The sequence below is a fragment of the Lepus europaeus genome, chromosome 23 (assembly GCF_033115175.1).
Source record: "Lepus europaeus isolate LE1 chromosome 23, mLepTim1.pri, whole genome shotgun sequence".
Taxonomy (NCBI): domain Eukaryota; kingdom Metazoa; phylum Chordata; class Mammalia; order Lagomorpha; family Leporidae; genus Lepus; species Lepus europaeus.
The window spans coordinates 1,633,905-1,649,997 of record NC_084849.1 but is presented as its reverse complement, the minus strand read 5'-3'; the positions used below and the strand labels follow the sequence as shown (position 1 = coordinate 1,649,997).

Genomic DNA, 16,093 nt, shown 5'->3' with positions numbered 1-16,093 from the left:
AATTTTTCAGCCTTAGTTTTTAAGGTTTTTGACAGGCAGAGTGACAGGAATATGGAGCGAGACAGAGTTTTTTTTTTACTTTTTTCCCCTCAGAAACCTTCTATTTAAGGGAAACCTACTGCATGTATTCCTCCTCCTCCCTCTCCTATTCCCATTCTTATTTTTTACCAAGATCTATTTTCAGTTATCTTTATACACATATGATTAACTCTATACTAAGTAGAGTTCAACAAATCATATGAAAATAAAGCTATTCCTCAACAGTCGAGACCAGGAGACCTGGGTGCTCCCTTGTTCTCACAGAGCAGGGAGGACGTGGTATTCGCCCGTTGGGGACTGGCTTATTCCGCTAAATATGACGTTTTCTAGTTTCATCCATTTTGTTGCAAACAACAGGATTGTAATATTTTTACTGCTGTGTAGTATTCCCAGGTGTGCATATCCCATAATTTCTTTATCCAGTCTTCCGCTGACAGGCATTTGGGTTGACTCCGTGTCTCAGGTAATGTGACTTGAGCTGCAGTCAACTTGGGGGTGCAGACAGCTTTCATGTGCTGATCTCATTTCCCTTGGGTAGATGCCCAGGGTGGGTGGCTGGGTCACAGGGCAGGTCTGTAGTCAGACTTCAGGAATCTCCACACTGTCTCCACAGCGCGGTGCCAGTGGACATCCCCACCAGCAGTGGATTAGGGAGCCCTCCTCCCACAGTTGTTGGCTGGTTTCCATAGAAGCCAGTGTGGTTTAGACTGCATTTCCTGGATGGCTGGTGATCCAGAGCACTTTTTCACGTGTCTGTTGGCCACTTGGATTTCCTCTTTTGGAAAATGTTTAAGTCCTTGGCCTACCTCTTGACTGGGTGGTTTGTTTTGTTGTTGGAGTTTCTTGATCTCTTTATATATTCTGGTTATTAATCCTCTGTCAGTTGCATAGTCTGCGAATAACCTCTCCCGTTCTGCTGGTTCCGCTTCACCGGCCTGGTGTTTCTTTGGCAGTGCGGAAGATTCTCAGTTTGAATTTGTCCAGTTTGGCTCTGATTCCCCGGGGGCCTTTTCCAAGAACTCGCTGCCCACACCAGTGTCTTGCAGAGTTTCCCCCAATGTTCTCTAATAATTTGATGGCATCAGGTCATAGATTTAGATCTTTAATCCACGTTGAGTGGATTTTTGTGTGAGGTGTAAGGCAGGGGTCTTGCTTCATACGCCTGCATTTGGAAACCCAGTTTTCCCAACACCATTTGTTGAAGAGACTGTCCTTGCTCCAGGAATGGATTTTAGCTCCTTTGTCAAAGATAAGTTGGCTGTAGACGTGTGGGTTGATTTCTGGTGTTTATTCTGTTCCATTGGTCTGTCCATCTGTTTCTGTACCAGTGCCAGGCTGTTTTGATTACAAGTGCCCTGTAGTATGTCCTGAAATCTGGTATTGTGATGCCTCCGCTTTGTTTTTTTTGTATAAGACTGTTTTAGCTATTTGGGGTCTCCTGTGTTTGCATATGAACTTCAGCATCATGTTTTCTAGATCTGAGAAGAATGTCTTTGGTATTTTGATTGGTATCACATAGAATCTGTAAATTGCTTTTGGTAGTATGGACATTTTGGATTTTTTAAAAAAAATTTTAAAAGACTTTTTTAAAAGATTTATTTATTTACTTCAAAGAGTTACAGAGAGGCAGAGGCACAGAGAAACAGAGAGAAGTCTTCATCTGCTGGTTCACTCCCCAGCTGGCTGCAAAGGCCGGAGCTGAGCTGATCCAAAGCCAGGAGCCAGGAGCTTCTTCCGGGTCTCCCATGCAGGTGCAGGGGCCCAAGGACTTGGGCCATCCTCCACTGCTTTCCCAGGCCATAGCAGAGAGCTGGATTGGAAGTGGAGCAGCCGGGACTTGAACTGGTGACCTTATGGGATGCCAGTGCTGCAGGCGGCGTCTTTAATGGCTAAGCCACAGCGCCAGCTCAAGTTTGGACATTTTGATGATACTGATTCTTCCAATCCATGAACATGGAAGACTTTTCCTTTTGTGTGTGTGTGTATCTTCTTCTATTTCTTTCTTTTGTATATACACACACATATATATAAATTTCTCACATTTTTTAAAGATTTATTTATTTGAAAGTTAGTGTTGTGGAGGGGAAAGGGGAGGGAGAGGGAGGGAGAGAGGTCTTCCATCTGCTGGTTCACTCCCCATTTGGCCACAACGGCCATAGCTATGTGATCCGTAGCTAGGAGCTTCTTCTGGGTCTCCCATGCAGGTGCAGGGGCACAGGGACATGGGGCATCTTCCACTGCTTTCCCAGGCCATAGCAGAGAGCTGGATCAGAAGTGGAGCAGCCAGGACTGGAACCGGCATCCATATGGGATGCCGGCACTGCAGGCAATGGTTTTACCCACTACACCATAGCGCTGTTTCTTTCTTTAATGTTCTGTAATTCTCATCGTAGCAATCTTTGACATCCTTGGTTAAATTTATTCCACGGTATTTGATTTTTTCGCAGCTACTGTGAAGGGGATGGGTCTTAGTTCTTCCTCAGCAGTGGCACTGTCTGGTGCACAAAGCTGCTGACTTGGGTGCTGGGTTTCCATCCTGGCGCCTGTCAGGCTCTCCTAGGAGTTGCGCAGGCTCTTGGTGGAGCCCCTGGGTGCCCTGTGTGCAGAATCCTGTCACCTGCAGATGGGGCCAGGCTGGCTTCCTGCTTCCCGACGTGCATCCTTGTGATTTCTCTGTCTTGCCGAGTGGCTCTGGCTAAAACTTCCAGGGCCGGGTCGGACAGCAGGGGTGAGCGTGGGCGTCCCTGTCTGCTGCTGGGTCTCAGTGGGAATGCTGACCGGACCCCCAGTCAGTAGGGGTCCAGTGCCTCCCACTGCCCAGGGCAAGGGGCGCCTGCGCCGTGGGAGTGCATGGGCCCCCCAACCCCAGCCCGGGCTGCAAAGCCAGGGACAGCGGCGCTTGTTTTCAGCCACAGTGGACATTCCGCACGCGAGCCTGTGCCCCCCTCAGGTCACCTACAGACAGCTGTGTCCACGCCACACGGCACCGCACCGCTGGGGCTCGAGGAGCGGCTTCTGCCCGAGAAGAGCTGGCGTCTCGGTGCCCGTGGGCAGTGACGCAGGCTGGGACCCCGCGGTGCTGCTCCGGCGTGGAGCCGGCCGGGCTGGGCGGGCGCTGCTCTCACCTGTTCTCTCGACAGGGGTGTTCAGAGGCAGGAAGCCTTGTCGCAGAAGCTGGTCCTTGGTCTCCTCGTCGTCTGCCTGGATCTCCGAGACCATGTTACACGGGATGAGGCCGAGCCGGGCGCAGGTCTCCCCGCGGTAGAAGCCGTCGGCGTCTTTATCGCCGTAAACCTAGAGCCGTGGGGAGTCAGAGCCCTGGTCACAGCCGTGCTGGTCATGCTTGGGCGGCTTTAATGTGCCCCAGACGCCTGCCTACGCCGCCCACACGTTTACTGTGTGTGCCTGCTGTGTGTGTGTGCTGTGTGTGTGTGCTGTGTGTGCCTGCTGTGTGTGCTGTGCGTGTCCACACTGTGTGTGCCTGCTGTGTGCGTGCTGTGTGTGTGTGCTGTGCGAGTCCATGCTGTGTGTGCTGCACGTGTGCCTACTGTGTGTGTGCTGTGTGTCCACACTGTGTGTGTCTGCTGTGTGCTGTGCGGGTGTGCTGTGTGTGTCCATGCTGTGTGTGTGTGCTGTGCGTGTCCATGCTGTGTGTGCTGCACGTGTGCCTACTGTGTGTGTGCTGTGTGTCCACACTGTGTGTGTCTGCTGTGTGCTGTGTGTGTCTGCTGTGTGTGCCTGCTGTGTGTGCTGTGTGTCCACACTGTGTGTGTCTGCTGTGTGCTGTGCGGGTGTGCTGTGTGTGTCCATGCTGTGTGTGTGTGCTGTGCGTGTCCATGCTGTGTGTGCTGCACGTGTGCCTACTGTGTGTGTGCTGTGTGTCCACACTGTGTGTGCCTGCTGTGTGCGTGCTGTGTGTGTGCTGTGCGTGTCCATGCTGTGTGTGCTGCACGTGTGCCTACTGTGTGTGTGCTGTGTGTCCACACTGTGTGTGTCTGCTGTGTGCTGTGCGGGTGTGCTGTGTGTGTCCATGCTGTGTGTGTGTGCTGTGCGAGTCCATGCTGTGTGTGCTGCACGTGTGCCTACTGTGTGTGTGCTGTGTGTCCACACTGTGTGTGTCTGCTGTGTGCTGTGTGTGTCTGCTGTGTGTGCCTGCTGTGTGTGCTGTGTGTCCACACTGTGTGTGTCTGCTGTGTGCTGTGCGGGTGTGCTGTGTGTGTCCATGCTGTGTGTGTGTGCTGTGCGTGTCCATGCTGTGCCTACTGTGTGCGTGCTGTGTGTCCACACTGTGTGTGCCTATTGTGTGCCTGCTGTGTGTGTGTGCTGTGCGTGTCCATGCTGTGCCTACTGTGTGCCTGCTGTGTGTCCACACTGTGTGTGCCTGCTGTGTGTGTGTGCTGTGCATGTGCTGTGTGTGCTGCACGTGTGCCTACTGTGTGCGTGCTGTGTGTCCACACTGTGTGTGTCTGCTGTGTGCTGTGCGGGTGTGCTATGTGTGTCCATGCTGTGTGTGTGTGCTGTGCGTGTCCATGCTGTGCCTACTGTGTGCGTGCTGTGTGTCCACACTGTGTGTGTCTGCTGTGTGCTGTGCGGGTGTGCTGTGCGTGTCCATGCTGTACCTACTGTGTGTGTGCTGTGTGTCCACACTGTGTGTGCCTGCTGTGCGTGTGCTGTGTGTGCCTGCTGTGTGCGTGCTGTGCGTGTCCATGCTGTGTGTGCCTGCTGTGTGTCCACACTGTGTGTGCTGTGCGTGTGCTGTGTGTGTCTGCTGTGTGTGCCTGCTGTGTGCGTGCTGTGTGTCCACACTGTGTGTGCCTACTGTGCGTGTGCTGCACGTGTGCCTGCTGCGCATGTGTGCTGTGTGTGTGCTGCACGTGTGCCTACTGTGTGTGTGCTGTGCGTGTCCACACTGTGCCTACTGTGTGTGTGCTGTGTGTGTCCACACTGTGTCTGCTGTGTGTGTACTGCACGTGTGCCTGCTGTGTGTGTGCTGTGCGTGTCCATGCTGTGTCTGCTGTGTGTGTCCACTCTGTGTCTGCTGTGTGTGTGCTGCACGTGTGCCTGCTGTGTGTGTGCTGCACGTGTGCCTACTGTGTGCTGTGCGTGTCCATGCTGTGTGTGCTGTGCCGGCTGTGTGTGCTGTGTGTGTCCACACTGTGTGTGCTGTGTGTGTACTGCATGTGTGCCTGCTGTGTGTGTGCTGCACGTGTCCATGCTGTGCCTGCTGTGTGTGCATGCATGTGCTGTATGCCGTACATGCACATGCTGTGTGCTGCATGTATGTGTGCTGTGTGCCTGTGCACTGAGCATGTATGTGCTGTCTGCTGTGTGCACATGTATATGCTATGTGCATGCCATTTGTACGTGTACGTGTGTGTGCTGCATGTACATGTGTGTATGTGCTGTGTGCGTGCCGTAGGTGTGTGTGTACATGCATTGCTGTGTGCGTGCCGTAGGTGTGTGTGTACATGCATTGCTGTGTGCGTGCCGTAGGTGTGTGTATACATGTATGTGCTGTGTGCACACGTACTGCTGTGTGTACTTGGACAACTTGCTGAGCTTTCCATCCAGTGCTGCGTGTCCATCAGCGGACACTCGTGACAGGGACGTACCAAGCCCTCTGTGTGTGGCGGGACCCTGGGCTGCATGTAGCTGCGCGGTCCTCTGTGTGGGCACTGCTGTGTGCTGGGCATCCGGGCCCCAGTCCCTCACTGGCCGTCTGAGCCCAGCCGGCCGAGGGCCCGGGCGCCTCCCCACGGAGCAGCCTTGGCTTCCTTCGCCTGCTTCAACCTCACAGGGCTCTGCCATCCTGAGCAGAGGGCACGCGGGAAACAGTGCCTGGGAGAGGGCCGGAGCCCAGGTCCAGCGCCCCCGCTCTGGCTGCACAGGGCTCCCCCCTTCCTCTCCTCTCTCCTCTTCTTCCTCTCCTGCCTGCCCGTCCCTGGGACCTGATGCCTTGAGAGTCCTGTAGAATTCAGAGCAGTGCTGTGGTCAGGGGCAGCTGTGTGCTCAGCGTCCCACAAGGTGGACAGCGGAGGTCTCGTCCCCTTGCCAGATGAGGCGGACACCCGTGAGTGATGTCCCAAGGGCCCAAGGGCAGAGGAGGGCCAACCACACTGCGCTGGCACCTAACTGCCTCTGGCCAACTGCCCTGGCACTGCCCACTGCCTGCTGTGGGTCATCAGAGGTCTCAGAGTCCCAGCCACCACCTGGCCCAGTGCCCACCCCAGCACTAACACCCTGGCTACCCCCAGCTTACAACCTGCCCCCTCCTCAAAGCTCTGAGAGCCCCCTCTGTCCCCCACCTGGAGGACCCGTCTCATCCCTGCTGTCCTGACCTGGAGGACTGTCCCCACCCCCTGCCGTCCCCACCTGGAGGACCTGTCCCCCCCCCCCCCCCCGCCGCTTTCCCCACCTGGAGGACCTGTCCCCACCCATCCCTGCTGTCCCCACCCCCACCTGGAGGACCTGTCCCCCTGCGCCGTCCCCACCTGGAGGACCTGTCCCCCCCCCCTGCCGCTTTCCCCACCTGGAGGACCCGTCCCCCTCCTGCCCCGCCCCACCAAGCTCTGTGCCCCACCCCACGCCGTCCCTACCTTGATGACCTGCCCCTCTTTAAAGGGAAGCTCCTCCTCTGCCGCGTCTGGGTTCGGGGACATGGTGAGCGGGTCGTAGTCGAAAAGGGCCACAAAGATCCGTGCCGGGAGCTCCTCCGTGCCGGGGTCCGTCTCCGACTCATCGTAGAAGTCGGGGGAGAGGCGGTCCCGGGCCTCGTACTCGTCTGGCGCATGTGGGAGTAAGGACAGGGCGCGGTGAGTCCAGGGTTCACTTGGGAGCCGCACACCGTGTGAGATGTGCTGGGGAGAGCGCTGGGGCGTGTGACCTGCACCCTCAGCCGAACGTGGTGGCAGAGCCGATCCAGCCGTCTGGCAGAGGCCAGCTGTAGAAGCAGAGTGGTGCAGACCCCCGCAGCCAGGCGTGTGCACCCTGGTGGTCCCGGATGGGTCCCTCCCCAAGTCTCTCGGCTGCCTCAGCTCATGAGGTGGTCTCTATGGGTCTGCACTAAGGCGACTGACAACCCTGCTCCCCACCCTGGTGTCAGCCCAGGGAGAGGCCATGGCTCAGTGTTGGGGCCTCCCCCACGTCAGCCCAGGGAGAGGCCGTGGCTCAGTCACGGGGCCTCCCCCACGTCAGCCCAGGGAGAGGCCGTGGCTCAGTGTTGGGGCTTTGCTAAGGAGAACAGGCAGAGCAGGGTGCGGCTCACGCTCAAGACCACGGGGACCAGAGGCGCCGCCCACACTCCACACACACCTGGGCGCCAGCCAAGTTTCCAGCGCAGGACCACACTACTCCCTGGGCGCCGGCACTTGCACACCGAGTGCGTCCCCCACTTACTCCGCCGACCCCCCAGCTTCTGGGGATGATGCGTTCTGAAATGTGACTTGTGTGCGTGGAGGTCCAGGCGCAGCACCAGAGACCAGTGATGTGTCTGTGCGTGTGTGTACGTGCGTACAGAGACAGGGAGCCCGAGACCCGCGGAGACCCCGCCCCGGGAGACAACCGTGGAATCTGCTTCCTGCACCAGCAAAAAATACAACTTCCAGCTTCCAACTGCCCAGCGCCGTGGCTGCAGGATGCTGGCGTTGGCACGCAGGGCCCCCAAACGTGGTGCTGCCGTCGGCTTGGAAGCCAAGCGCTCCACAGCCACTGCACTCCTGTCTGTACTCAGGGTATGGTCTTGTTGGGGGCCCGGGGGAGCCCTGATGGTTCTCTCTAGCTGCTCGGGCCCCAGGTGATGGCGACGGGGGGACAGCATGTCCACCTGCTGGCCTCTGGTGGAAGGAACTCGGCAGCAATGGACTAGGACCTGAGGGGACAGCGCCAGCTGTGGAAAATTGTCCCTGGGGAGCTCTCCTGGCTGGGGCCCAGCACTTCTGCAGCTGTGCCTGGGCGGGTGGTCAGCGGTCAGCACCCGCTCCGTGTGCCTAGGAGAGCATGCCTCAGCCTCGCCTTGCGCTCAGGGACCCTGGTGTGCGAGCAGCGGCCCCTCCGGTCTCAGGTCCAAAGTCACACTGCCCGCAGCCCGTGGCCGGTCTTCCACTGCAGGCTCCTTCCAGGGAGGCAGCCCTGCCCGATTCTTCCCCCTCCCCCTCTGTTTTAGGAGAGGCCGGGGGTGGGGGAGCTGAGGGAGGCTGAGCACCTATAGAGGAAGGCCCACGAGTGAAGCCATGGGGGCGATGGGAGCCACGTGCCCTCGACGTCCACTGTGAGGGAGGAGCCAACTTCTCCAGGGACTGTGGGGGGAGTAGGGGGGCCGGCCCTCCCTCCAGCTCTGGCTGTGGCACTGCGTGGGGGCAGGTTCGGGGACTCAGGGAGGAGGCAAGGGTCCGGGCTGTGAGAAGGAGCGCTGGCCCCTAAGGGGCTTGGCGGTGGGACGGACGCCCCCCACGACCAAGCCCAGGCCGACTGCCTCCCCCCGCTGTCCGCTCATTTCTGCTGAGAAAGGGGAATTTCCTTGCAGAAAACTGGAAACGAGTTCCCCTTTGCTGATGTAGCTGCTGGTTTTTAATCTCTGCTCTCTGGATGCAGAAAACGTTTTGTACAAAGGTATTTCAAAAACTTCATGGAAAAATCAGGCCAGGCACGTGGCCCAGCAGCTAAGATCCCGCACCCACAAGAGCCTGGCTTCAGCTCATGGCTGCAGCCCTGGAGCCAGCGCTGGCCCCGAGCGCAGCAGTGACGGCTCAGGTCGGTCCACGCGGCAGGCCCGCCCTGAGCTTCCGGTTCCCCGCCTGGGCACAGCTACTGTGGGCAATTTCAGGGTGAACCAGCAGGCTGGAGCTCGTTCCCAACCTGTCAGTCAAAAAACCCACAGGAAAGGAATTCAAAGATAAATGCGTAGGGGCCAGCGTTGTGGTGCAACGGGTCACGCCAAGGCCTGGACGCTGCACTCCACGTCTGAGTGCCCACCTGGGCCGAGCCACTCCGCTCTGGTCCGGCTCCCCGCTAACGCAGCAGCGATGGCCCGAGTGCTCGGGCCCCTGCCCCCCCCAGGGCCTGGAGAGAAGCTCCTTGGCCCCAGCCAGCCCTGGCCGCTGTGGCCATCTGGGGGTGTCCCAGTGGATGGAGAGCTCTGTCACTCTGCCTTTCACGTAAATAAACCTTAGTGGGGCTGGCACCGTGGCACAGCCGGTAAAGCCTCTGCCTTTGATGCCGGCATCCCATATGGGTGCAGGTTCGAGCCCCAGCTGCTCCACTTCCCATCCAGCTCTCTGCTCACGCTCCTGGGAAAGCGGAGGACGATGGCCCAAGTGCTTGGACCCCTGCACTCACGTGGGAGACTGGGATGAAGCCCTTGGCTTCAGCCTGGCCCAGCTGCAGCCACTGTGGGCATTTGAGGAGTGACCCAGTGGATGAAGATCCTTTTCTCTGTCACTCTGCTTATCAAATAAATCTTAAAAACCCACGCACAGCATTTCCATAAAACACATTTTCCATGAACTTTTTCAAGATCCCTGTATGCATGGATTTAATTTTTTTCTGCATCAGAATACACTTCTAACTCCATTTTTTCCGTGAACGCTGAGGCACCCCTCGTGCCTCCCCACACTGTGAGCCCAGCAGCCAACCAACCAGGGCAGGGGGGGCAGCGGCAGAGGTTTAGAGCCGACTGCCCTCGGTCCGACAGGCGAGTACCGGACAGGTGCCCAGGCCGGCCACCGCCCGGCACTTGAGAAGCCCGCCCTGTGGGCACCGTCAGCCGGGAGCTCTCGACCACGGAGGGCGCGACTTTTAAGCTTCGAAAGCTCCAGTGTTGTTGCCTTGTGGACCCGCTGCTCATTAACACTGGTGTCCAGACTGGATTTCCTCTGACAGAGAAAACCGATGCTTGGGGAAAACAGCAGATTTCTAAGATATTAATTGCTGCTATTTCGCAAGAAAAGTAGAAGGAAGTGGCGGGCAGAGGAAAATGCCGTCTGAACGGGTATGGTCGCACACGGACTCACGGCCGGGGTGAGCGTGCTCCCTGGTTTTCTCTGGGAACAGCAGGGATAAGGAATGTGTGTGTGTGTGAGTGTATGTGTGTACACGTGTGTGTGTGCGCGTGTGTGTGCATCTGTGAAGTGCTGGACTATGATCGCAGTTCTCGTGTGGTTCCTTGGTTTGCTACGTAAGGAGTCAATGCCATTGAATCTAGCATGATCTATTAGTACAGTCCTAGGCTCCAATCTAGCATGATCTATTAGTACAGTCCTAGGCTCCAATCTAGCATGATCTATTAGTACAGTCCTAGGCTCCAATCTAGCATGATCTATTAGTACAGTCCTAGGCTCCAATCTAGCATGGTCTATTAGTACAGTCCTAGGCTCCAATCTAGCATGGTCTATTAGTAGATCTATTAGTACAGTTCTGGGCTCCGTTAAGATTCCTTTTCTTGGCAAAGCCTTGGCAAGGGCTCGCTCTCCTCACTAGCACTCAGACCCGCGTGTGGCCTCGCGCCATCTTCACCCCGAGAACCGTCCACCCAGCGCTGCGCGGTCACCTTGGGGAGACTGGGAGCGGCGTGGAGCTTCCTCCCCTCTACTCCCTGTCCCTCGGTTTCGTTTTGGAAGAGAAGACCCATCACACGTCTCACAGTGGCAAGTGCTTGGCTCTCACCAGCCCCCTGAGCAAAGCTACAACTCGCCAGCGCTGCAGCCCACAGGGGCTGTAAGCCCGGGCAGAGCCGGGACAGGGCCCTGGACACGGCGGCCCTTGCCTCTCGGGACCGGCGCTCTCCAGCAGGTGTTTGGGAAGTCGGGAGCATGGACTTGCGGTCGGAGGGGCAGGTGCTAAGTACAGGGCCTGGAAGAGAGCTGGCTCCTGTCTCGCCAGCCTGCGCATACGTCCCCACCGCCAGCTGCAAACCCGTGTGCTTTCTAAGGATCGTTAGAGACGGAGGCAAACAAAAACGTTTTTAAACGGTGCGGAAGAGTCTCCTTTCCCTACTGTCTGAGCTGTAGAGGAAGGGAAACTGCGGGAGACGCCGCGCCCGGGGTCCCTGCGCCTCGTGGCCGGTAAGACCCAGCGTCTCAGCCTTCAGAGCGCTCAGGGTCCGCCTTCCAGGGCCCGGGCTGTCCGTGCGCTGTCTTCCCTGAGCCAGGGAAGGCCGCGGAAGGCGTCTGGTTCTCACCGGCTTCTACGTGTGCTCCTCGCCCTGGGTGTGTGCCCACTGTGCTCACCAAAGGCTGGCTCACCTGTGCTGACCTGCAGGCCCCAGGTTCTGCCAGGACTGCCGGGGACAGCCCGCGAGGCTGAGCAGAGCAAGGCCACAGCCCTCGGCACGACCGGCCGAGTTCCAAAAAGCAACTGAGAAGACGGAAATACGTGATGCCGCCACACGAAGCCGGGCACGCACGTGGGCCTGCAGCCTCCAGGATGCTCCCTCCGCTCTGTGGGGCCTTCCACACCCAGGCAAATCCCACAGCTCAGAGCTCAGAGAGGGGCTGCCCAAACCCTGCTGCGGCCCCTGAGGGGTGCGTGGGCAGGGAGAAGTCGGGGCTTTCAGGGGTACGTACAAAGGGCAGTGGCTCTCCTGCTGCCCTGCCTCCTGTGGGCCACACGTGACTGTGACTTGGCTGTGGGCGGTGGCGAGAGTGCTGGTGCTACGTGCTGGGCAGCTGCACGCCGGGGGCTGGGGAGGAAGGGGCGGTGGGCCCAGACGCACTAACCGATGGGCGAGGCCGCCGCTGGCCGCAGAGGGCCGGCACTGCCCGGGGGAAAGCGCCGCCCCGCGTGGTCCGCCCTGTCCACCCGTCCTGCAGACGCCGGGTTTCCTAAAATCTGGAGACAAAACAACAGCGGTGAGAAGCCCCCGAGCCTGGGGGTGGAGGAGCCGGCAGCCAGGTGAATGTCAGAAGCAGAAGCTCTAAAGGCAACGAAACTAAACTTTTAACTGAAAGGTTAGCTGAGTGACCCGGAAGAGAAACACCACGTCCTGCGCTGGGGCTCTTGGGACACGGGGGCAAAAAATTCTGGGGGGAGGGAGGGGATTCTTTTTGCTGCTGCTGCTGAAGCCAAGTATTGTGGACCAGAGTGACCGTGGCTCAAATGCAACTCCTGACACTTTGCACCCGTGGCCACACAGCCCTCAGCGCTCCCCACGTGCCCGCCCTCTACCCACCTGCAGCTCCAAACGTGCCTCCTGGCTAAAGCTGGATGCGGGGCTCCGGAAACCCAGTGACACGGCGAGCTGGGAGGCTCCCAGCAGCACCCCCTCACCTGCAGACTCACGCCACAGCCCAGCTGGACGGGCCCCCTTTCTAACTTAGACTGAAGGTGAGAACTGGCTCGGGAGGACCACGCCACCCCTCCCGCTCGCTGGAAGGGAGGTCGAGTGGGCGTCCCGGAGAGTCTCCCAGGAGAGCTGGGGGAGGCTGCCTGTGGCAGCAGGTGGCACTGGAGGCCTCGTGTGGACCCATCGACTCCCATGGGAGTTCACACAGGCAGCACGCCATGCCAAGTGTTCTGAAAAGAGAACCCAGGCAGGGACGAACGTGGCCTAGCCCACGTGCCCAAGCCGGAACCACACAGCTGGCCCCAACACCAGGGCAGAGACATGGTTCCCGCCACCCACAGCGGCTGTGCTGTGAGATTCTGGGTGCCAAAAAATCCAAAGGTGGATTTCTCAAGTAATTACTTCTTTAAAAAGGTTAAGCTGAAGGCCGACAGAAGGACTAAAAATACCCCAGGGCAAGGGGCGGCCTTCCGTGTACCAGGAACAAACAAGTCCCCAACGGTCATTTTGAGGGGCAGAACCCCACAGTTGCCACAGTCCAGCTAACCCTTAATTAAAATTTAGGTTCAGTTGTCCTTTAAGGGAAGCAGCCGCAGCCCTCGGTGATGCCGGAGGAGGCTCATCGCAGCAGGGGAGGGGAAGCGAGGGGCTCGGACCGCGGGCCAGCAGGGCAGCAGAGAGCAGCGGCAGGGACAGGCCCCGGCCGTGGCCGCCGAAACCCCGAGCCGCAGGGGAAGCCAGCGCGAGGAGAAAGACGGGTCGGCTCGGCACGCGGGTGTGCAGGGAGCGGGCCTCACACACCAAAGGGTCCTCTGTGACCCTGGGCCGTGGCTGTGCGTGGTGGCCAGAGGCTGCCCTGCGGGAGGGCAGCACCGCGCCCGGCGTCCAGGCACCCCGGCCATCTTCGGGCTCCGTGGGCACGTCCCGGCCATGCTTCCTGGGGCCGGGCCTCTCCGGGCTGGGCCGGGCCTCACCGCTCCACAGGAGGTCGCCGGGGCCCACCTGCTCCTCCAAGTCTTCCTCGACGCTGCTCTGCCGTGTCAGCGTCCGCCGCCGGGCCAGCAGGGGCCTCGGGCTCCTCCCACAGGGGCAGCGGCCGGGGCCCGGGCCGCACTTGGCCAGGGCGTTGCCAAAACTCAACCACAGCTCGTCCTCTTCACTGCCGCAGTCCAGGCCACTGTCCGGGCTCCGGGTGGCCCAGCGGCTGAAGCGACAGCCTCTGTCTTCCAGAAGGAAGTCTTCCAGGTGGGGGGCGGCCCCAGGGCTCCTGTGTTTCCCTGGGAGCCAGGGGCCCCGCGGAGCCTGGTGGCCCAGGCAGGGCCGGGCGGGCCTGGGGCCGCAGCGCACGCCCCGAGTGCGTGGCAGCTCGCAGTGGCCCCCATCCTCCTCTGCTACTTCGGGGATACTGAACAGTCTCTGACCGCGGAGGGGCTGCGACAAAGCGCCTTCCGAGCTCCCGCTCTCAGAGCGCTCCTAAGGGGCGGTGTGTGGGTGAGCCAGGCGCCCAGCGAGCAGTGTGCGACCAGACGTGAGGCGGGGGCACAGGGGAGGAGAGAAAACACAGAGTTAGTGTTGGCCGCGACGGGGGCCGAGAGCGTGCCGTGGGCGTGGAGGTGGCCGCATGCTCGCGGGCTCTGTGATGACAGGTGAGTGACCGGAGCAGCCGTGCGGGGACGAGGCAGCCATGCAGTGGACCGGGGAATGACAGGGAGCGGGTGGCCGGTGCCATTCTGTGCAGCAGCTGTGCCCAGAGCGTCGGGGACACCTGTGCCTGCTGGCCACGTCCTCAGATACCCGGAGGACGAGACCTCAGCCTTGTGCCCCGGGGCCTCTGCGCTCTGCAGCCACACCCCTTATCCTGGGACTGACTGCGTGCGGCCACTTCCCCAGGGCAGGTCCTAGGCGTGCTCGGGACTTGGGGCAAGCCGGGAGACGGTGCAGGGGCCGCGCTCCGCCTGCTGCTCCTACCGCGTTCTGGGGCGCCTGTCCTCAGAGAAGGCAGCCCGAGGAAAAGGAGCTGTCAGAGCTCAGGAAGGCGGGCCCCAGAGCCTGCAGGGCTGGCCGGGGCAGGCACGGGCCCATTCCCACAGGAAACTGGAGCCCGGCTAGGGGAGGACCACCCAGCGTGGCGGGAGTTTCAACGGGACCCAGACCAGGCTGGTTTTGAAAACCTGTAAGAACGTTTTGCAGCAGGTGCAGTGAGCCGGCAGGGGCGCGTGGGTGCTGCGTCCCCTCGAGGCTCTGCAAGGAACCCCTGGGCGTCCCTGCCAGGGAAGGTGGCGCCTCCGCGTTTCTCCCCGAGACGTTCCGGGACGCGCTCCCCCCAGGCTCTCCCCAGTAAGAAGGGAGGACCCATCTGGCAGCTCTCGTCCTGGGACACAGCCCGAGGGCCCAGCCCACTCGGGAGGGGAGGCACCCGCCCCACAGGCCACCCTGGGACTTGGGGAGAGGCAGGGAGGAGCTGGGAACAGCAGGCGCCACACCATGCGGGGTTGCACAGGGATCCGATCCGAGGCCTGGTCGGGCCCTTGCTGGGAGAACATGGGGCCGTCTCAGTGCGCAAGGGGGCGCCGAGATGCTGCCTATGCCCACTGTTCAGTGTGCATAGCTCCACGCTCCCAGACGCTGCCCCAGAGGCACGTGCCCTGTCCAGACACTGTTCATCTGGAAAACCCACGAAGGCCCTAGCCCTTCTGTGCCCCGCACTAGGCCGGGAGCTGCACCCCTGTCCACGTGGGCCTGGTGCCCACAGGCGGGCAGCCCAGCTGCGCTGCCTGGAGCAGCCGGGCCTGGGAGCTGGAACGCATCTCTAGTCGTCAGCAGCAGCAGCAGCAGTGTCCCCCAACCAAGGCGGGACAGGACACCCCCTGCTAGGCCCGAGAGCGGCCTCAAGCTCAAGCCTCTCCCAGAAACCTCTGGGACGGGCTAGAAGCAGGAGGTGGCCCTGCTCCCCAGTGAAGCCCCAGGTCTGTGCTGAGGGGCCGTTGTGTGATACCCCGGGTCCTGGACCCTCCGGCCCAAAACTGTTCTCCGTGCCCCAGCAGGGCCACCTCCATCCCTTCCCCTTTGGGAGACCTGACGCCGGCCACACGGGCCTAGCTGTGCCGCTCTCTGGCTTGGCAGCTGGGGCCACCGAAGGGATCCCCCAAACCCAGTCACACCTCTTGGCAAATTCAGTAGTGAGAAAGCAGCAACCCCACGTCCATGGGCCTCTGGTGCAGGACAAGCCCCTCTGCCTAGGGACAGGGCCCGCGCGGCACCTGGCCACTCACCTTGAGGGCGCTGTGGGAGGTGCCGCTGGGCCGCCGCCGGCCCCCCTCCTCCAGCTGCATCTCCGAGTAGAGCTCCTCCTCGTCTTCCTCCATGATGTCCGACAGGTCGGACCCCCGGCTGCTCTCGGTGTGGTACTCGTCTCCATGGCAACAGTGGGGCTGGCGCGGAGAGAAGGACAGCTGATGGCAGTGGTAGCTCAGCCCCGAGGCCCCCAGGGCGGTCCTTGCTGGGCCCCTTGCCTCCTCCCTGTGGAGCTCGCACACCTAGAGGTGATCGCATGATCCCATTGCACGGGAGGGAGATGAGGCCGGGCAGGGCACGCACCCATGAAAGCCCTGGGAAAGGCAGCACCAGTGCTGGTCTCCCATCTCCCAGGTGGAAACACCGGGGCTTGTAAGACGCACAGGCCAGATGTCCCATTCCGGGTCCATCGACCGCTCTAGCTTGCCGGCTGGAACCTCAGCTGACCGTGAGACCGCAGGGGTCACATGACGGAGTGGTGGG

General features: G+C 60.2%; 1 protein-coding gene across 5 annotated transcripts in view; it reads right to left on the bottom strand.

Annotated features, from left to right (window-relative positions):
• Nucleotides 1–16,093, bottom strand: part of RIMBP2 (RIMS binding protein 2) — a 189,009-nt gene that overhangs the window by 11,924 nt on the left and 160,992 nt on the right. For all 5 annotated transcript variants that reach the window (XM_062182189.1, XM_062182192.1, XM_062182193.1 and 2 more), the window contains exons 13-16: nt 15,589–15,747; nt 11,751–11,862; nt 6,636–6,820; nt 3,165–3,333 (exon numbers count right to left, since the gene is read on the bottom strand). In XM_062182189.1, coding sequence (XP_062038173.1) covers nt 3,165–3,333; nt 6,636–6,820; nt 11,751–11,862; nt 15,589–15,747 — 625 coding nt within the window. The remainder of the gene's footprint in view (nt 1–3,164; nt 3,334–6,635; nt 6,821–11,750; nt 11,863–15,588; nt 15,748–16,093) is intronic.